At 36.1% G+C, this 22,351-nt stretch overlaps 1 protein-coding gene across 1 annotated transcript; it reads right to left on the bottom strand.

Moving 5' to 3' along the window:
* Positions 1–8,307: 8,307 nt before the first annotated feature.
* Positions 8,308–10,803, bottom strand: LOC113357858 (phenylalanine N-monooxygenase-like). Its single transcript, XM_026601345.1, has 2 exons — positions 9,535–10,803; positions 8,308–9,132 (listed from the first exon to the last, which is right to left on the bottom strand). Exons 1-2 carry the CDS (start codon positions 10,606–10,608, stop codon positions 8,500–8,502), a joined length of 1,707 nt encoding a protein of 568 aa, XP_026457130.1. The 5' UTR covers positions 10,609–10,803; the 3' UTR covers positions 8,308–8,499.
* Between the last annotated feature and the right edge of the window lie 11,548 nt (positions 10,804–22,351).

The raw sequence follows: 22,351 nt of genomic DNA, 5'->3' as shown, positions 1-22,351 counted from the left end.
AAACACATTTTGAGCCATGAATAAATATTTTAAGTGTGTTTTCGACGTGATGAGCTAAACCCTATCATTGGGACGATGGAGGAAGTTGTTTTTCACCATGCGGTAATTAAATAAATTCTTTTATAACTATTTGCATAGAAATTTGATTGTTTTATGATTTCTATTAATTATTTGTTATTTTGTCTGATGTCGCATGCTTAGTTTTAATTACTTTTGATGTGTCATGCTCACAACTTACAACTAACGTTTTACGAAATCTACTTTGGAAAAGAATAGACTTAATGTTTCTTTTATTCTGAGCTATAATTGCCTAGGATTAATTTCTGAACCACTTGAATATGAAAAACAGTGAAATCCTGAGTCTCAGTAAATTCTTCATCCCGTGACATATTGTGTATATTTTCTTATTTTTAATATTTTCCATTGTTTAAGCCTAAAATCAATTTCAATAAAGTCCGAGTGAACGACAACCTTATTTACCACTATTCAAAATTCGATCAATTTTTGGCGCCGCCATCTTTAGGCTAGAGTTTTTAGATTTTTTTTTTTTTTAGGTTTTTATTTTATTTGTGCTTCTTTACGTTTTTGGGTTTTTGTCTTTTCCTTTCAGATTTTGGAATTTGGAGCGAAAGAAAATTTTGCCAAAGCTTTTGGTGAATACTTAAAGACTTGGAGTAAAAGGCTAATCGAAAAGAGCGAAAGAAGAAGATTTTTTTTATTTTATAAAAAAAGAGGGAATTTTTTTTTTTGTAGATGTTTTTTTTCTTTTGCACTTTATTTTTTTGGACTTTAAACTTTGGGACATTATTTTTAAACCCTACGGAAGGGTAGTTTAATAAACTGTGTGCAGACAAGGACGACGATTACGATATCGTTTCGGCCCCTTGGGTTCGTGCATGACATATGAGTCGTGGCCCAAGTCGATTACAAAGGTTCATCCCCCGTCTGGTACGGAAGGTAAGTTTGTCGAAAAACTCGCGAATCCCATGTCAGCGAGTCATTGTATTCCTTGTTTGCATATATGTCGAGGAACTGAATACGGCTGCTTTAATTTCCTAGTAAAGGGGAAGGCCTGGCCATACAAGATAAGGGTTCATATTTCGTCACCGTTCTCTTCTTGCCCGCCTTAGGAAAACGACACCAAACGCGAACCTAAGCCTAAAATTTTGACTAGAACGAGACTGATAGGGTAAGAAGCACACCCACAGGTCGTACGAGCAAAACGATCCTCCTATTTCTCTAGAAGAGTCTCTCAAGAGTTTCAATGAGTCAACACAGAAGTTTCACTTATTTATGAAACAGACTTATAATATTCTGCATCCAGAAGAGTCCGTAGAGCAGTCAACTAAGATGTCTCTAGAAGAGTCCCTCAAGCATTTTAATGAGAGTACAAATAGGATTATGGAAAATTTTGCTCAAGATAGTCTTAACTTCCAATATAGTGTTCCCAATACCACCCTTGAAAATAAGGATAGTTTTTATTCACATAATCAAGATGACGGGGTTAGAATTGGTAACACTACTAGTTTAGATGAGGTTCAACCATTTTCATATTATTATAATGATGATTATGATGAGGATAGTGTTGATGAAGAATCAGATACATATAAGCATAGTGATCAGGAATTTGTTACTCCAATTGAGCTTCACAATAATAATATTATTTCTAGTTAAAATCCAAATAATTTTAGTAATTATTCACCTATTCAAAAGGACGATGATTTGATTAGAAGTATCCCCGTTTTAGAAGATGTAGTATCTCCTTTTTGCGAAGCCAATAATGGTTTAGAGGAAAGAGTTTGCCCTGAGAATATTGTTTTAGAGTCTAGCGAGTTAAAAACACTAGTCTTAGAAGAAGATAAACTCGTAGAGATAAGTGAGGATGCTGATTGTAACTTAGAAGAATTAATTGACTATTTTCAAGAATCCGATGATCTAGAAATTAGTAAGATTGTGACTAGTCTATCTAGAAACACTGAAAACTCTAAGTTTAGGGGTGATTATCACTTTCCTAGTGCCTTACCTTTAACTCTCAGAAAGTCCCTTCACTTAGGACTTGATATATGTGCCTCAACCATTGTGCCAAAATACCTTCATATTAGATCTCCTGAACCTAATAATTTCCAGGAAGAAGTTCAGTTGTTAGAAACCCATCCTCTGGTTGATGTGGTTTAACCAGGAGATAGTACCCAAGTTGACTTTGTTTTTCCACCAAATATTTTTCAACCAATTGTGGGAACATATAAGTTTCAGATGTGTCAATTATTGATTTTTGAGACTAAACCTAATTACTTTAGGAGATTAGGGTCGACACATTTGTTTAAGGAAGACCACCACGTTCATTATGGTCAGCTTTGTAAGTCAAATTTGATTGAATTAGAGGATCCACAGTTATTCAGGTTACTTTTATGTGCTTCTAAATTCTTAGTTGAGTATTTCCAGACTCTACAACCTGACCTTCAGGATCCTGCCTTTGAGGAAGTCCAGCCGATGAAAACCTTTTATCTAGACCCAGTTATAGAACCCGAACCTGAACACAACTAGATATTGTTATCTTAAAGTTAAGTAAGGGTATGTTCGGTATCTTCATGGTCTGTCGCGATTTTCTCTTAGTTTGGGTAACACTTTTTGATTCAGATGACCCGCAATTATTCCGGCTGCTGATATATGATTATTCGTGGTGCCTAATCCTTTCTTAGTCTCGCTGAAGACTTTAGACTTAGCACTTCCTGGGAGGTAACCCATGTTCTTGCAACACGGTAATATCTTTCCTTAACTCTTTTGCTTCAAGTGGTAACGATTTCTCCTTGTTCATGCTTTTAATTTTATCTTTAGAACATTGAGGACAATGTTAGATTTAAGTTTGGGGGTATGGGAGAAACTTTTAGTTGCAATAAATAAACTCCAGACCCTAGAAATTTATGCTTATTAAGATTGGCACTAACCAATCTAAGTGGATGGAAACATCTTGGTTGTAGGAGTTGAGGAACCAATCTGATTAGATGGAAACATCTAAAGAGTCTATTCATAAAAGCACAGAGTCAGGTGTTAGAATTTAAAAAAAATATGGTAGTTTCGCCATATCTCGTTCAATAGTAATCCTTCTGTTTTTATTTTTATTTAAGTGATTTGATGGGGCACACGCTTCAAGTTGTTACCTTTGCTAAGGTGAAATAGAGTGATTGAGATACCAATAAAAAAAATGGTAGTTTCACCATATCTCGTTGAATACTAATCCTTCTGTTTTTATTTTTATTTAAATGATTTGGTGGGGCACACGCTTCAAGTTGTTACCTTTGCTAAGGTAAAATAGAGTGATTGAGATACCAAAAAAAAAAAAAAATGAGACCAGACCATCGAACCAACCGGAATAAATTCAATAAAGTCGACCACTGGAGCCCTTTTATATGCCAGTTGTGTTGACCTAGAGTTAGGTTTATCGCCACTGGTCCCCTTGTATATGCCAGATGTGTTGATATTAGTCAGACCGATATCTTATTCCATTAGGATAGGTACACCTTGGCAGAGGCCTTCAGACAGATACGGGAAACATCGTTCACTTTAAACCATCTCTTTATCCATCTTCTTAATCTTTCCATGTGATTGGTTGACTCCGGTTATGATGTCCAGAAACTATCTGAGTAGAGCTCTGTCACTTATATATGAATTTTAGTATGCTTGAGTGCAAACTCGTGTACAACAATTGGAATTTCCCATCAGATTACTTCCTCCTGTAGTCAATGATTGTATGCCAACCAAGGAGATTCTTTAGTGCCTTCCAAGGTTCTGCGTAGATAGCTAGGGTATGGAGTAAAGGTTTTGTGGGTACACCTCTGGTAAACCCTCTGGAGACAACACTCCGCCGCTAGGGCCACCTAGTGAGTTTGAATTTTATTTTCTAGAATAAATTTGCTCGAGGACTAGCAAATAATAAGTTTGGGGGTATTTGATGGACACATTTTTGTGTCAAATTTGATCTCAATACTATATATTGTTGGCACTCGAATTTGTATTAATTTCGGCGTTTTATGTGTGTCTAGGTATTTTCGGAAAATAAATATTTTTTTGGAAAAATTAGCTCGAAAAGTTGTTATAGGCACCCGGAGGAACGTGTTATTTGCACTCTCATCGTTGGTTAAGGGGTAACCCATTTCCAGGGCAACTACTATTGGAAGACCCGTACATGATAAGGGGAGGTCATCTTCTCCATTTGAATTATATTTTTGGCGGGAAAATGTAGCAGCAACTGTCCAGATTCGGATTTGTGATTTGGACGGGATTTAATGAGATTCAATTGCTGATTCTCATGGTTTAGACCTGTTTTGGGTATGCAATGCTGGTATGGGTCTTCGGTTGAGTTAAATTGGGATGGATAATTTTTGGGAAGCAAAACAGGAAGCAAGTTCGGGTTTCTCTTGCATTTATTCCATGTGAATTTGTGGAGTTATTTGGCGAGATTCTTGCGGTGTTTGGATTGCTTTGACCCTGTTTTATCAAAACAGGGGAGGTACGTGTCTTGAATTTGATTATAAAGAAGATTCACACGAGATTAAGCAAAATAGAGGAAGATAGTATCTTGAGGATATCTCGGGCTTTTGGTTGATTGTTCTGGAAAGAAATCTTGCGGAAGAAGCATGTTCAGTATATTCTGAGTCGTGTTGCATTGAGTGGGTGTATGCTAGACACCTACAGGCGCATGTAGAAGAGAAACAAATGGAATTATTCTCGAGCGTTAATGGAAATATTTGGAAGATTATTTGCATTTACAGCGAGATATATGGGTCCTGAGAGTTAGGGGAGTGAATTGGGACGAGAACAGAACAAACAAAAAGAAGTTGTAGAGATTTCTGCACCTACAGGAAGAGAAGAAGATGAAGAACAATAGCTTCCAAAGCCTGTCGTTAATAAACCGTGGTTTATTCACGGTTTTGCAACAGTCTTTGCATCGACATATGAACAGTGACAACAAAAATATCTTGTTATCGTATTTTGTAACATCTCTTTGCAATAATTATTCAGAAGTGTAATTGTAACAGTCGATTCTGTGACGCCTGAAAAGCGTTGCGAACCTCTGCTTTGTTAGTTTTCTTCAATAAAAACACTTTTTGAGCCATGAATAAATATTTTAAGTGTGTTTTCGACGTGATGAGCTAAACCCTATCACTAGGACGATGGAGGAAGTTGTTTTTTACCATCCGGTAATTAAATAAATTCTTTTATAACTATTTGCATAGAAATTTGATTGTTTTATGATTTCTATTAATTATTTGTTATTTTGTATGATGTCGCATGCTTAGTTTTAATTACTTTTGATGCGTCATGCTCACAACTTACAACTAATGTTTTACGAAATCTATTTTGGCAAAGAATAGAGTTAATGTTTCTTTTATTTTGAACTACAATTGCCTAGGATTAATTTCTGAACCACTTGAATATGAAAAACAGTGAAATCCTGAGTCCCAGTAAATTCTTCATCCCGTGACATATTGTGTATATTTTCTTATTTTTAATATTTTCCATTGTTTAAGCCTAAAATCAATTTTAATAAAGTACGAGTGAACGACAACCTTATTTACCACTATTCAAAATTCGATCATCAGGTAAGTTTATTCTTGTTATGATCCCTTTATTTAAGTATAGTATAACTATCCATAATACTTCCATGCTTCTTAGTATCACCTACTTACGATATATAATTATAATTTTCACCTATCCTACTGTTTCTTATTTCTGGCAATTTTACTTTATCTTGTCATGGAATTGTCAAAGATTAGGCCATCCAAACACTAGTAGACACATGAACAATATGTTAAATAAGCATAACCCTGACATATTCTTCTTATCTGAAACCAAAAAACAAAACAGAAATTTAGAAGCTATCCTTAGTAACATAGGAGTCACAAACTTTTTGTTTAATTGAGTCTAGGGGCAAATCCAAAACTGCAGGTGGCCTTGTATTAGCTTGGAAAACCAACCTAAATATCATTATACAGGGCTTCTATAACCATCATATTAGTGCTACTGTCTACCCTAATGTTGGGGAACCTTGGTTATTCACAGGATACTATGGCAGTCCTTATACTACTCTAGATAAAGTTCACTCCTAGAAATGATAGAAAACACTAACAACCTTAAAGACTCAACCACTTACAAAATCATATCCAAACTGCTTTCTCAAAGACTCAAGCCTCTTCTACCCAAACTCATATCGCCATTTCAATCTTCTTTTATCCATGAAAGACAAATCTCTGACAACATATCCATTGCTCATGAACTTATCCACCATATGAACACCATAAAAGGGAAAAAAGGAGATAATGGCACTATGTGCATTAAGATTGATATGGATAAAGACTTTGATAGGGTCAACTGGGAATTTCTTATCAAAGTTATGACTCAGATGGGTTTTAACACTCAATGGTGCAATCTAGTGCACCAATGCATATCTACCACCAACCTTGATGTGTTGGTTAATGGTTCTCCTGGTAAATTCTTCAAACCTACTAGAGGTCTAAGACAAGGATATCCTCTATCACCATATCTAATTCTCTTTTGCATGGAGGCCCTCTCTAGATGCTTGATCTCTGCTGAATCTCAAGAGCTCATTCATGGAAATAAAATATGCAATGAAGCACCTGCCATTAACCATCTTCTCTTTGCTGATGACAGCATGATCTTTTTCAAATCCAACATGAAAGAATGCAATAATGTCATCAATATTTTCCAATATTTTGGAAAATCCTCTGGGCAGTTGATCAATTTTGCTAAATATGGAATCTTCTTCAGTAAAAGCAATGCCCGGACATTGCAGACATCATAAGTGAGGCTATGTATGTTCAAAGAATTAGCTGACTGACAGTTACTTGGGCTCCTCTCTCTTCACCAACTGAATCAAGATTCAAACTTTCAAGCCTTCTGTAGAAAAACTAAAACACATATTTGCAGGATAGAAAACCAATCTATCAACAGCTAGAAAAGTCACTCTCATCCAAACCTTCACTTCAACCTCTAACATCTACCAAATTAACTGCTTTAAGATTCCAAAAGATACTTGCGAAGAGATAAATGTTATACAAAGGGACTTCTTCTGGAACAAAGATCAAGACAAATCTAAAGGTATATTCTACATTGCTTGGGATATTGTCAACAAGCCAAAGGAACTAGGGGGATTGGGTTTCAAAAATATGGAATATTTCAATCTATTTATGATCCCGAAAATTTCTTGGAGATTAATTGAAGAGCCAAACTCTCTATGGAGTAGTACTATGAAGGCAGCTCACTTCTCAAACAAAGAAGTTATCAGAATGGATACCAAACCAAAAACAGATCTCTCTTACAGGGGTTGAGAGGTCAACATAAGATTAGAAACAAAACCAAACACAAGAGCGGAAAGATGCTACAGGGAAAAGAATAAAAGATTATCTTTTGCTAAAATACTTAAAACTTAAAAGCCGATTTGAAAAGACAAAGGAATAAAACAAAGAAGATTTGAAAAACAAGAAGTTCTTAAAAACCAACATCTTTGAAGAGATTAAAGATGCGTTTTTAAAATACAGAAGTTTTAGAAAACCAATTTTCATTGAAAACGAAGATCACTTCTTATATAACTAAGAAGAGTTTTGAAAACAAAACAAGAAAACAATTTTTGGGCGGACCAAAAAAAAAAAAGAAAGCAAAGATTTAGGAAACAAAAGATCATCAGATCTAAAACATAAAACCCTTACAAGCTTAAAATCCTTTCCTAGTACCCTGTAACCCCGAGAAAGCTCTCTTATCTCACAGAGAAAAAAATAGAAAGATTGGTACAAAAACGGAACCGCAAACAAATAAAAAGTAGATCCTTACAAATCCCTGTCCTAATTCCCATCTCACGTCTTCGATTTAGCCTCCGGCAAATCCCAAAGGGTTTACTCAGAAACCGCCGTCCAAGCTGATTTTTTCTTTTTAGGGTTTTACAATTTTTGAGGGGAAAGTGAAACTTTGAGTGAGGGGGTCTTAGATTGTAGTTGCGCCGTGGTTTTTCCCCCCTCTAATTACTCTTCTTGTTATTTTATTAAAGATTTTAAACTTTTCAAACCCCATCTAGACTGCCAATACCACGTGCATCACGCATGGTACATTGCTTTCTCTCAATAACTTACGTACCTCCATTCCCCAAAGGTCCAAAACAAAAATATAATAATCAAAGAAGATCGAAATGACAAAGTTCAATCTTCAAGAATTTATTGGCTTTTTCTCCATAACTCAATCAACCATTATAATGCATCTTGATCGTTCTTTCGATCAAGAAAATGCAACAATTGAAAATAAAATAAAATAAAGAATAAGATAAATTATCATTTTTTTTGACATGATCTTCAAATTTTTTGAAAATTAAATAAATTGAAAAGGAAAAAAGTAAATAAAAACTCATTACATCTTATATATAATCAATTATTTATGTAAAATAATTAATAATATATCTCAAGGCGCAGGAAACTGAACAGAAGAAGAAAAATATCAAACAGTTGGGTAAAGGTGGATGGGCAGCCGTGGCTTGGCAAGAGCACAAAGAGGTTTGGCCAAGAACAGATCATAGCTAGACTCACTGAGTCCGATGGTCTCTCCTGGTGGTGCACTCCAGCTGAAACCTTGAAGAAGACGAGCCAATAACATCACTGTCATTGACGTCCCAAGAGGGATACCCATGCATCCACGCCGTCCGGTGCTAAAAGAAATGAAACGAAGATCATTCTCGACTAGCTCAACCACCTGTTCACCGGATCCATCCAAATGCCTCTCGGGTTTGAACTTGAGCGGTTCATCCCACACTTTAGGATTACGGCCAAGTCCTGTACGACTTAGAATTACATGACTTCCCTTTGGGATGAAATACCCGGCCACAACTGCGTCGTTTATCGCAACGTGTGGTAGGTTGAACGGTGCAATTGGGTGGAGACGGAATGCTTCTCTAGCGCATGACTTGACAAAATTTAGACGTGGGAAATCTGATTCTTGTACGAGTCTGTCTTTTCCGACGACCGTGTCGATTTCTTCTACGGCTTTCTGGAGCAGTTCAGGTTGGTTGATCATCTCTGCCAGTGCCCATTCAACTGCATTTGATGGATTGTCTACTGATGCATATATCAAATCCTACACAAAAGAAAGAGACACCATAATTAATTAAAACTATATCAATAAACGATATATTTGATACTTTATCAATAATTAATCAACAAATATATGGAATCTGTAAAGTTGTTAAAGAATGAAAATGTTTCACCAAGTTTTGGTCGAGCAAGTCAACTCACAGGGGAATAGTCAAAGTAAGCCTTCAGGTTTGAATCTTCCTTATGTACGTGTTTGCATGACCTTAAGAATCATGGCCATATGTTTGATAAATTGTACTTAATCAAGTGGCGACATATATATATATATATATATATATATATATATATATATATATATATATATATATATATAAACAGAGATAAATATAGATATGATCCATGCATAAGCGTACGTCAATTCATATACTAGGATGAAGGATCTTACCGCTGATTGAGCTTTAATTTCATCGGTCGATAGGATAGGGTTCCCCTCAGCATCCTTGAGAGAAATGAGAACGTCAAGGAGATCCTGTGGTTCTTTCTTGTTGATGAATTTAGTACCATCTGCTGATCTCCATTGTTTGATTCTGTCATCAATTATAGGATCATGGTAACTGTTAACAATCTTTGAAGCTTTCTTCATGAGCTTTTCATGACCATCTAAATCTAACCATCTCAAACTAGGCATAAAATCTGCTACACTGAATGCGTAGAGTAGAGATAGAACATTAAAGAGTGATTGGACGTGTTCCTCTTCTTCAGCGCCAGGACCTCCATCTTTTCTTCCTTTACCAAAATACCTAATATTGAACATCAATTTTCTAATGACATTTCCACTGTACATTCTTGAAACTTTCCTTACATTCACGACTCCACCAACATCATTAGTAGTAATGGCGTTATCAATGCATTGGTTGTAGATGTATCGAACAAGGTTGTCGGCTTCTTCGGATCTCTTTTCAAGAAGCCATCTGAGTCTCAAAGGAGACATAAGTTCAGAAGCCACCACTCTTCTCATCTTCTTCCATTGATCTCCTAATGGTGCAACCGCAACTGATAAGAACCCACGGCTTGAATATTCAGTACCCATTGTGATAGGCCTTGACGCGAAGTTAGCATCTTGTTTTCTCAAAAACTCTCTAGCAATCTCAGGTGAAGTCACTGGAATTATATGGGTATTTCCAAGACGAACACTTAAGATATCGGTATTAATCTCCTTCATGAGTCTCTCTATCCATCGGAAAGCCGGCTTTTTGTGAAACAAGTCGGGGAGATTACCAACAATCGGCCACGAAGCAGCTGGTCCCGGTGGTAGTGGAAGAGAGCTAGATTTTGTTTTGCTTTTGGATTGGATTTGGATGAAAAATGCAAAAACGGATACTAGTAGTAGAAGCGCCGTGGTTGGGAAGGTGGAAGTGAGGAAAAGTGCACTGATTCCAGATACAGCTATATCAGGAGCACTACCCCATCTTAGAGGCAAGAAAGTAGATGAGACCAAGGTACTAGTATTGTTCTTCATGATGATAACCAAAATGATCTCCTAGTTGGTGCTAGTAGTTGCAGATTCTTGTGATGCTTCCTGATCGACCTTTAGTACTAGCTAGTAGAATCTGTAAGCAAATAGCTAGTATGTTTATGATGGAGTATCCTTCTCTGATATGTTAAGAGTTGGAATCAGTTGTGATCCCTAAGTTGTGTTACTTGAGGAATGGGGTCTTATATACCCTTTAGAGATGGGCTATTGTTGAATGGTGAGTATTTGAATGGGGAGCGAGTTTGGTCGTGTTTGGTTTGGTTGTGAGGAATTTAATTACACGGACTTCACGTGAGAATACAAAGATATATGTCTTATGTTTGTGGTTTTGTGCTTTGTAGGTGATTAGTACGTAGTGGTCTTGTTTTGTTTTGTTATGTTATTTTCTTGGCATTTGGCATAGAGGTCAGAAACTAGACAAAAGTTAAAGCATTTCGCATGATTATAATTTCTTTAATCAGAAATTATTGAGATCTAAATAGTTTTAGGTTGTTCTTTTTTAGGAAATCTAGAATTTTGTCACAAACTTTGGTAATTTCGTGACAAACTTGTCAGGAACAAAAATCTCCCAAAAATACTATTTCGATTTATTCTGGTACTTTAACACGGTAACGTGTAGCATTGTGTTTTGAACTTGTAGTTACAATGCGATGATTAAACTGACTATCTGATTTCAAAATTAACCAACATTCTAATGTAATTTATCCACCTCAAAATATGCTACCTACCGTTTACAGAACTATTTTTATTTTTTTGATGGAAACAGGGGTTTTAAGAAAAGAAAAAAAAAACATGTGAGAAAGCCTTTGTTACAAGGAGAAAGAAAAAAACAGGAGAAAAAAATCGGCGAATTTTTTTCAAACTTTTCCAAATTTTTGAGTTTCGATTTCTTCCTCCTTACTCTCTCAAATCCACTGATTTTCTGGGGGATTTTTTTCCTTTATCTGTGATCTACAAGTACGAGGAATTTTTGTATTTATTCGAATTAGGAGGAGGTTATTTATTCTTTTCAAATAGCAATGGTAGACGAGGAATCTAGCTTAAGGTTTGGTGATTTTCCTCATTTGATTGATTCTAATGTAATGATGGTCGGAATATTATCCCTGGCTCTTATGGAACAATGGGTCTCCTTTGAATTCAAGGGAGAATTTACATCATTTTTGTGCCCCAGTTGACTTGTCACAGGGATATGTATTTTACAAATTATCACAAACCCAAGTGATTAACAGTTCATTCCTTCTAGTGTGATAGATGGCAAGAAGGTGGTTGATTATGCAGCAGTTGATTTCTCGGAAGGAATTAAATGTTGTCAAGACTATGTTGTTGGTTTCTGCGCGGGAAAAAGATTATCTTTTCCAGCAGTCAAAGAAGCTGTAAGGGAACATTGGAAACTCAAGATTGAGGTGAGCATCACATTACATGGAAATTGTGCTTTTTTTTTTTAGTTTAAGGATGATGAGGATCGTAGAAGAGTGTTAAAATTAGGCTCTTTTTACATCTCAAAAATCTTTTTACAGTGAGACCATGGTCGAACTTGCTAGAATCATCAACTGCTAGCATTAGGTCAGTACCCATTTGGGTGTTGATTTATAATGTTCCCCTACACATGTGGGATATTGACGGGTTGAGTCTTATTACTAGTTTCATTGGGAAGCCTTTAATAGTTGACGATTGCACGCCAAATAGGACAAGGTTACCATATGCTAGAGTCTGTGTTGAGGTAGATGTATACTACATATACCCAAAGAGTATACTTTTAATGATAGATGGAAAGGTTGCTTTGGAAATGCATGTTGAGTATCAATGGAGACCACCTAAGTGTGAGGTGTGCAAAGTTTTTGGACATTCTTCTAAAAACTGAACAAAAAAGTTGAAACCTAGGTGGACATCTAAGAATCATGGCAAAGCTCATGAGAATTTTCAGTCAAAATTTTGGAGTGTGAAGTTGGTGACAAGAACCAGGGTGAATCTCCAGAAAGAAATATTATAAATACAACTGCCAGAAATTCAAAAGAAAATTTTGACGGAAACTCCAGAAATTCAAATTCAGGATATGATGGATGGTGGAAGTAAGGTGGTGGTAGAAACAACTCCTTCAGATGTTGATATTGATAAGAATAGAGGAGAAAAAGAAGTGGCAATTGATCAAGAAAAGGTTATTCGTGAATGGGTTTCTTTTAAAAGAAAGAAAGGCGTCGGAAAAAAGAAAGTTGGAAGTGAAAGCACCTCGTCTATTGATCCTACCATTCCCCCTGGTTTTGAAACCCATAACATGTTTCATGGATTCGAAGAAGGAGAGGCAGACACTTCCAAGTTAGTTTCAGAAGATTCAAAGGTAAGCATCGCAAAGCTGACATCGTCCAAGAAGATGATAGGAATTTGTACGAAATTGAATATGAAAAATTGTACTCTTACAGGTTTAAAAAAGAAAAAACTTCCGACTAAAAAAGTTTCGGCAAATAAGATGATGGATTTTGGTTCTTTATGTGGCTTAGAATTTCCACATTCAAAGACTAATCGTAATGAAATGTTTAACAATCTAGGAAAAAATCTCGATGGTTTAATTATAGAAGATGCTGATGATTTAGTATTTTTTGATGGTTGTAGTAATGAAGGTTCGAATTCTAAGACTTGTGAAGGTGAAGGATTTTTAGATTTATAAAAATTATATACAAAAATATTGACAAATTGGTAGAGAGGTACTGTGACTAGGATTCCGCCAAATTCATTTCTTAAGGTTCAAATAATAATTCTTTTATCAATAATAGATCGAAAAATATATTAAATATATCGACTCTAATTTATTGCCAAGATAGATTCTCAAAATATTATGTGTAAATGTTAAGCATGGGACATCAAATCATCTAAGCTAAGCATGACCCATCAAATCAAATCACAACTAATTAATTTAAATCATAATTTCAATTAAAATTAATGCAAAAGTCATGAAAAGAATTAATAAAATTACCCATGTATGAAGCTCGGCCTCCTCCGTCGTCCCAGTGTTGGGGTTTAACTCATCATAGTAAAAATGCTCTCAAAATAATTTATTATGGATCAAAAATGGTTTACAAATGATGAGAATATGAGAAATACAATAAAACCAGAGACCTACGACCCTCAGTGACAAAATAAGACTGCTGCCGCTGTGTCGCAAACGCTGGAAAATAAGACTGCCTGATGTACGACCCACAGGTGTGAGTCGTTATTACTGTAGAAAAACGACTGCTGTTGCAGGTCCGTTCTTCGTGTTCTTGGTGTTCTTCATCATCAGCAGCAGCAGCAACAACGTTTCATCAACTCTTGATTTCTGCTTCTCTGGACCTCCTCTAGACCCCAAACTCTCGACAACCTTTCTCTGACCTCCAAGGACTCTATTTAAACCCGAAGCATGCATCGAATCTCCTCCATAACTCCACAAATCCTCGGCAGTGAAAGAAAATATTTTCTTTCCTGTTTTAGCTTTTCACGCGTTTTCTCTGGTCCAGCACGCTCCAATTCGACTTATTCACGCCTCAACACTCTTCCAACGCCAGCAGAACTCCCCCATGCACACAAGAACTTCAATTTTGCTCTGCTGCAGTCCACGTGCTCTGTTTTGGGTGTGTGAATCATACCGAAAATTCCAACCAAATTTGATCGATCATGTCACCCATACTATGTTCCTTAACCGATATCACATCTCTATACCAAATTTCAGCCATTGAATCGACCCATATCCCCTTTATTTTGACGATCGAAATTCTGCCAGAACTGTTTAGAAATTTCCCGCCAAAATCGTTTCAAATGGGGAAGAAACTGGTAGCCCCCTATCCAGAGTAGGGGTGCGAATAGCAGCTGCCTTGAGGGTGACCTGGGGGTGCCCCTTAGTAATTAGGTTACCCCTTATCCAAAAGCGAGAGTCCGAATAACGCTTGTCCTCCGGGTGCCAAAATCAACTTTTCGAGCCGAATTTTCCAAAAATGTTTATTTCCTAAAAATACATAAAAACACAATATTAGTACAAAAATAGAGTTCCAACAATACGGACATTGAGGACAAATTAGACACAAAAATGTGTATATCAAATACCCCCAAACTTATTATTTGCTAGTCCTCGAGCAAATTTATTCTAGAAAGGAAAATCATTTGAACCCCTAGGTGGCCCTAGTGGCGGAGTGTTGTCTCCGGAGGGTTTACCAGAGGTGTATCCACAAAACCTTTACTCCAGACCCTAACTATCTACAACGAACCTTGGAAGGCACTAAAGAATCTCCTTGGTTGGCATACTTATTGACTACAAGAGGAAGTACCCTGATGCGAAATTCCAATTGATGTACACGAGTTTGCACTCAAGCATACTAAAATTCATATATAAGTGACAGAGATCTACTCAGATAGTTGCACAATGGACATCATATTCGGAGTCAAACTAATCATATGGATAGATCAAGAAGATGGATATAGAAAAACATAGATGGTTTTGATGTTTACTAAGTAAACGGCGTTTCCCATATCTGTCTGAAGGCCTCCGCCAAAATGAACCTATCCTAATGGATTGAGATACTAGTCTGACTAATATCAACACACTGGCATATACAAGGGTACCAGTGGTCGACTTTATTGAATTTATTCCTTTTGGTCAAATGGTCTGGTCTCAATATTTATTATTATTTTTTTTCAACTTTTTGGTAACTACCATTTTTTTTTTCCATTTTTTTCTTTTTTTTCATGGTATCTCAATCACTCTAATTCACCCTAACATTGGTAACAACTTGAATCGTGGGCCCCACCTATCACTTAGAGAAACATAGTTTAAAAAATAAAATAAAAATAGAAGTGAAAAGGACTCAACTAGATATGGTGCAACTATCATGTTATTTCTAACACCTGAGCTCTGTGCTTTTATGAATAGACTCTTCTAGATTTTTTCATCTAATCAGATTGGTTCCTCAACTCCTACAACCAACATGCTTCCATCCACTTAGATTAGTTAGTGCCTACCTCAATACACATAAATTTCTAGGCTCTGGAGTTTATTTATTGCAACTAAAAAGTTTCTCTCATACCCCCAAACTTAAATCTAACATTGTCCTCAATGTTCTAAAGATGAAACTAAAAGCATGAACAAGGAGAAATTGTTACCATTTGAAGCGAAAGAGTTAAGGAAAGATATTACCGTGTTGCAGGAGCATGGGATACCTCCCAAGAAGTGCTAAGTTTAAAGTCTTCAGCCAGACTTAGAAAAGGATTGGTCAACTCGAACCATAAAGTAACAGTCGAAATAACTGTGGGTCTTCAAAACCAAATAGAGCTGACCATTGGAAACTGCAGTGAACCAAGAAAAGGGACAAGAATAGCATGCCCTTACTTAGTTTCCTGAAAACTATCGCTAATTGCGGTTCAGGTTCTATTAAAGGGTCTAAATAAAATATTTTCCTCAGATGCATTTCCTCATAGGTTGGATCCAAATTATTAGGTCCTAGAGTCTGGAAAAACTCAAATAAGAACTTAGAATCACAAAATAATAATAACCTAAATAACTGAGGATCCTCTAAGTCAATCAGGTTTAACTTACATAATTGACCACAGTGAGAGTAGTGGTCATTCTTAAGCAAATGTGTCGATTCTAATTTCCTAAGGCATTTAGGTTTAGTCTCACAACTTAATATTCGACACATTTGAAATCTATATGTTCCCACATTTGGAAGAAAACTATTTGGTGGGAAAACAAAATCAATCTTGGTATTATTGCCTGGGTTAACCACATCAACCAGAGGATGGGTTTTTAACAGTTGAGACTCTTGTTGGATATCATTAGGTTCTGGAAAACGAGTATGAAGATAATCTTGTAAGATGGTTGAGGCATTGATGTCAAGTCCCAAGTGAGGGACCTTACTAAGAGTTAAAGCACATGGAGGATGATACTCACCCCCAAACTTAGAGTTTTCAGTGTCTCTAGATAGACTAGTCACAACTTCCCTAATCTGTAGGTCATCAGGTTCTTGAAAATGGGCAATTGATCCTTCTAAGTTGTAATCTTGCGGTGCATCCTCACTCACCTCTACGAGTTCATCTAAGACTATTGTTTCTAAATCGTATGACTCTAAAACAGTATTCTCAGGATAAACCGGTTCCTCTAAACCTTTCTTGGTTTCGTAAACAAGACATACTACATCGTCTGAAATGGGAGTATCTCTAGTCAAATCCTCGTCATTTTGAATAGGTGAATAATTTTTAAAATAATTAGGATCTGAACCAGAAATAATATAATCATTATAAGGCTCAACTGGGGTAACAAATTCCTGATCACTATTCCCACACATTTCCGATTCTTCATCAGCACTATCTTCATCATCATAATATAATTTATGACATTTAATAATTCTCAATCTTTGTTTCCAACTACATGGTCTATGTTTATAATATTTCTCATAGATCGTTAGAGGTGATTCCTCAATAAAAGTTGGAGTATCCATATATCGCTGCCCACGCATATATTCACCAAGAGTCATTTTCGAAGACGTCTCTTGATAACGAGAATTTCTAGACATATATTCTCGCAACGTCATCGCAGGTGGCGTCTCCTCAAAAGGATTCATCACCGAAGAAATATAAACTACAGAGGGATTCTATACAATCACAAACAAGGCCGACTCGACTCCACCAAAGCAAACCTAAAGATTTCTAGCAAACAAAAAGCATGATGGCTCCACTTAGATTGTTTCTAGACCAGCTTCTATCCCTCGAAGGGGATTTCGTTACATTTTGAGCAACCCCTCTAGATCAATCCTAGCTAATGTGAGATGAAACTGAGGCGAGGGAAGCTCCCAGAAGTCACCATGAACTTTGAAGTTGCTTAAAAGGTAACCAATATCCTTCGAAAATTTTTCCTAACAAGCTCGATACCCTATAGGTCTCTTTCTAATCAGATTTTAAAGCTTGGGTTCGCGTTAGGTTTTGTTTTCCTAAAACGGGCAAGAAGGGAACGGCGATGAAATCCGAACCTTTATCTTGTTTAGGCCAGTCCTTGCCCTTTACTAGGAAAATAAAGACAGTCTGGTTCGTCCTCAAACAATTATCACCTTAAGGCATACAGTAACTCGCTTACAGGGGATTCGCGAGTGTTTCGATTGGACTTACCTCCCGTACCAGACGGGGGATGAACCGTTGTCGTCGACTCGGGCCACGACTCCTATGCCGTGTACGAACCCGAGGGGCCGAGACGATATAGTAATCGTCGTCCTTCCCTGCACACAGTTTATATAATTTTTTTTTTTAATAATACCCTTCCGTAGGGTAAAAAAAAAGAATAAAGTCCAATTGTCCAGAATAAAGTCCAAATAAAAAGTCCAAAAGTTACAAAAATTATGAAAAATAAAGACTATTCACAAATTCTAAAAAAAATAAATAAATAAAAGCTATATACAAAAAAAAATAATAATAAAAAAAATTAAATCCTAAAAAAAAAATTATGTCTTTTTTTCTTCTTCTCTTTTAGCTTTTTGTTCCCAAGCCCTTAGTATTCCACTTCGAACCTGTAAATCAAAGACACAAAAAGAAACGTAAAAAGGAACAAATAATAGTAAAAATAATATAATAATAAAAACCTAAAAATTCTACCTAAGCACAAATCCGCGTCGGCGGCGCCAAAATGATTTAGTATTTTTTGATGGTTGTAGTAATGAAGGTTCGAACTCTAAGACTTGTGAAGATGAAGGATTTTTAGATTTATAAAAATTATATACAAAAATATTGACAAATTGGTAGAGAGGTACTGGGACTAGGATTCCGCCAAATTCATTTCTTAAGGTTCAAATAATAATTCTTTTATCAATAATAGCTCGAAAAAGATATTAAATATATAAGACTCTAATTTATTGCCAAGATAGATTCTAAAAATATTAGGCGTAAATGTTAAGCATGGGACATCAAATCAAATCACAACTAATTAATTTAAATTACAATTTCAATTAAAATTAATGCAAAAGTCATGAAAAGAATTAATAAAATTACCCATGTATGAAGCTCGGCCTCCTCCGTCGTCCCAGTGTTGGGGTTTAACTCATCATAGTAAAAATGCTCTCAAAATAATTTATTATGGCTCAAAAATGGTTTACAAATGATGAGAATATGAGAAATACAATAAAACCAGAGACCTACGACCCTCAGTGACAAAATAAGATTGTTGCCGCTGTGTCGCAAATGCTGTGGAAAATAAGACTGCCTGATGTACGATCCACAGGTGTGAGTCGTTATTACTGTAGAAAAACGACTGCTGTTGCAGGTCCGTTCTTCGTGTTCTTGGTGTTCTTCATCATCAGCAGCAGCAGCAACAGAGTTTCATCAACTCTTGATTTCTGCTTCTCTGGACCTCCTCTAGACCCCAAACTCTCGACAACCTTTCTCTGACCTCCAAGGACTCTATTTAAACCCGAAGCATGCATCGAATCTCCTCCATAACTCCACAAATCCTCGGCAGTGAAAGAAAATATTTTCGGATATTTTCTTTCCTGTTTTAGCTTTTCACGCGTTTTCTCTGGTCCAACACGCTCCAATTCGACTTATTCACGCCTCAACACTCTTCCAACGCCAGCAGAACTTCCCCATGCACACAAGAACTTCAATTTTGCCCGTGTTACAGTCCACGTGCTTTGTTTTGGGTGTGTGAATCATACCGAAAATTCCAGCCAAATTTGATCGATCATGTCACCCATACTATGTTCCTTAAACTATATCACATCTCTATACCAAATTTCAGCCATTGAATCGACCCATAACCCCTTCATTTTGACGATCGAAATTCTGCCAGAACTGTTTAGAAATTTCCCGCCAAAATCGTTTCAAATGGGGAAGAAACTGGTAGCCCCGTATCCAGAGTAGTGGTGCGAATAGCAGCTGCCTTGAGGGTGACCTGGGGGTGCCCCTTAGTAATTAGGTTACCCCTTATCCAAAAGCGAGAGTCCGAATAACACTTGTCCTACGGGTGCCAAAATCAACTTTTCGAGCCGAATTTTCCAAAAATGTTTATTTCCTAAAAATACATAAAAACACAATATTAGTACAAAAATAGAGTTCCATCAATACGGACATTGAGGACAAATTAGACACAAAAATGTGTCTATCAGCTGATGAATCTGGTAGTTCTCAATAGGTAGTGGTCTTTATAGTTATGTCAATAGGTGGTGGTCGTTGTTGCGGTTTGTAACTGTTCTTCGGCTTTGTTTCTGTTTTTTAGCTATCTTTGTGAGCTTTTCGCCCTTTTTCATTTGTATTCTCCCGCACACGGCTTTGTATGCCTTTTAATCTATTCTCTTTGATCGATCAAAAAAAAGGGGCTTTAAAAAACCCGTAAATTTTATTTATTAGAATACCTCATTCAAATTGAGGATTGAAGGATTACATTGATCAATTACATCAATAAATAGGACAATATAGATGCTACAAAATTTACAATCGAAACTTAAAGAAACGAGATATGAAAATCCTATTAAATTTCTGCAGCCCTTTGAAGGATTGAAAATCCTTATAATGCTTTTAAACCATTTTGTTTCTTGATCATCAAAGATATCAGAGACTTCCATAAAAGGGAAGTAATATTCCCAAATTAATTTCTGTAAAAACGATCTCCATATCTGACAAAGTAGATCCTTTTCATCCAGAACAATGCAAATCCAAATCCAAATCCACCAAAAGAACCTAATTAGAAAATATGAAAACAAGTCCTGATAGTTTTGTGAAACCATCAGACTGATCAGAAAATCATAACAATTATTTAGAAACAATTTTTTGTTGAAAAAACAATATATACAAAGAAACAGACTTGATCCAACCGGTAAATCTGTAAAATCAAATAAAACCCGGAAAGATCAAGAATTTAAGTTTTCGAAGAAAGTAGTTATTTTCTTCTTCTTTGGTTTAAAGAGAAAATAGGAGAGAGAAAAGTCGTGGATATGTGTTCGGATCGTTTACTGAACTATTAGATGACCCTGTTCTACAGTTCTTTCTCCTCTTCAATTATTTATCAAATTCAAAAAATCATGTCCCCATACGCAACCAATGAGATCCAAAGTTTTTCTCATTGTTAATTAATGGGTTAGACTGTTAGATGTTTTATTTGCAAAAGTCTTATTAGGGTTTCGCACCCATCTTTCGAAAAAGTTGATTTGGTTCAACTAGTCATTTTAGATCGTTTGTTCATTATTATGACAAGGAAATCATTCTGGCATAGAGATCATCTGTGAATGACTCTTCATTCTTTTTTAATGTAAAATCCAGATGATAGGTGGGAGTCGACGGATGGACATATGCTGATGAGATGGTGGGGATGTGATTAATTGAGAGAGTATCCTTTGTCTCATGCCATGTTGGAATAAATGGGAGAACTTTTATTAATTATGTCTGGTGTTTGCAGCATGAAATCCGTGGGTTTGGAGAATCAGCATTTGAAATGATTTACCAATGGGAATATGTACATTGCACTAACTCATGTACTACTGTAGTTGGGAGAATTTCGCAATAATGTCAGGTACATTAAATTTGGAGATACTGTTCCCACCTGTCGACTATATACTTTATATTAGTTTATTTACAATTGAAATACCAAACTCATGTTAATGGTTGCATGAGATACTATACAAAAATGTATGTACCAAAGTGTTTCTGTGTTGAGTTTTGGAAGTTTTCATATATTTATGCCCATCACGTCGTGTGACAGTGGCATATAAGTACTTGGGTCGGCTTTTTATCTGACAAAAGATCAAGTATTCTTTTTCCTTGGTAAGTCCATGATCATGCAATCTCCATCTCTGGAATTTGCTATTTTTGCACTGATATTATATATTTTCTGTAAGTGATAAGTAATGTAAGTAATAAGTAATAACCAAATCAACCAAACCAGAGCATATACCTTTCATATGATCACTGGAATCTAACATGAATTAATTTAATACAGGTTATGAGCAAGTGCATGTGATCAGCACAGTCCACTAGCTTGTTGCATTAATATACCCACATGCAATATCACAAGAGTACCGTCCCATTCTTTTCGAAATACCATTAAAAATCACCCTGGTGAGAGTGTTAGGTACCTTTAATTCCATTTTTGGTTTCATGAATACACCTTATGGTTTTTTCTACTGTAAAGAAAAAAAAAAGTGAAAGAAGAGAATAATATATGTAAAAAGTGGGACTAAATGTTACCTAGCCCTCGATTTCGTAAGTTTAACTCTTATGGTCATCTAATTTTCAGAATTCAATTCGAAATTAGTTGCCTAAACCCAACTTTCAAGTTGTGTATCAAGCAAATGCTTGAAATGAAAGCTAAACTATGTTTTCCACATCCAACCATATGCTGTAAAGAAATCTGAGCAATCAGATGAAGAGATCCGTTTGGTGATCAACCTCTGTTTTACATTGAATCAAGTAAATCATGAAAGGTAACCTCCAATTAAAACCGACATGGATGGAAAGTTGAAACTTGAATTTAACATCCATAAGAAAGTTGAAACTTGAAAATTAGTTGAAAGGGTTGGTATTATATTGTTAGCTGCCTAGCATCATGTTTTTTATCTTTGCACGCGCGTCGCTGGGTGACTATAAACCTGACATCTAGCTAGCTAGCAACAGTGGTGGCATTGAAATTATCTTTCTCCAGGTTCTATGTGCACTGTGAGTACAAATTTAACATTTGCAACATACTATGTCATGCATGTACTTGTCTTTAGTTTTGGTTGGACAAAGTTGAAGT

The sequence above is a fragment of the Papaver somniferum genome, chromosome 3 (assembly GCF_003573695.1).
Source record: "Papaver somniferum cultivar HN1 chromosome 3, ASM357369v1, whole genome shotgun sequence".
Classification (NCBI taxonomy): Eukaryota; Viridiplantae; Streptophyta; class Magnoliopsida; order Ranunculales; family Papaveraceae; genus Papaver; species Papaver somniferum.
The sequence above is the reverse complement of the archived record's forward strand: the minus strand, read 5'-3'. Positions and strand labels throughout refer to the sequence as shown.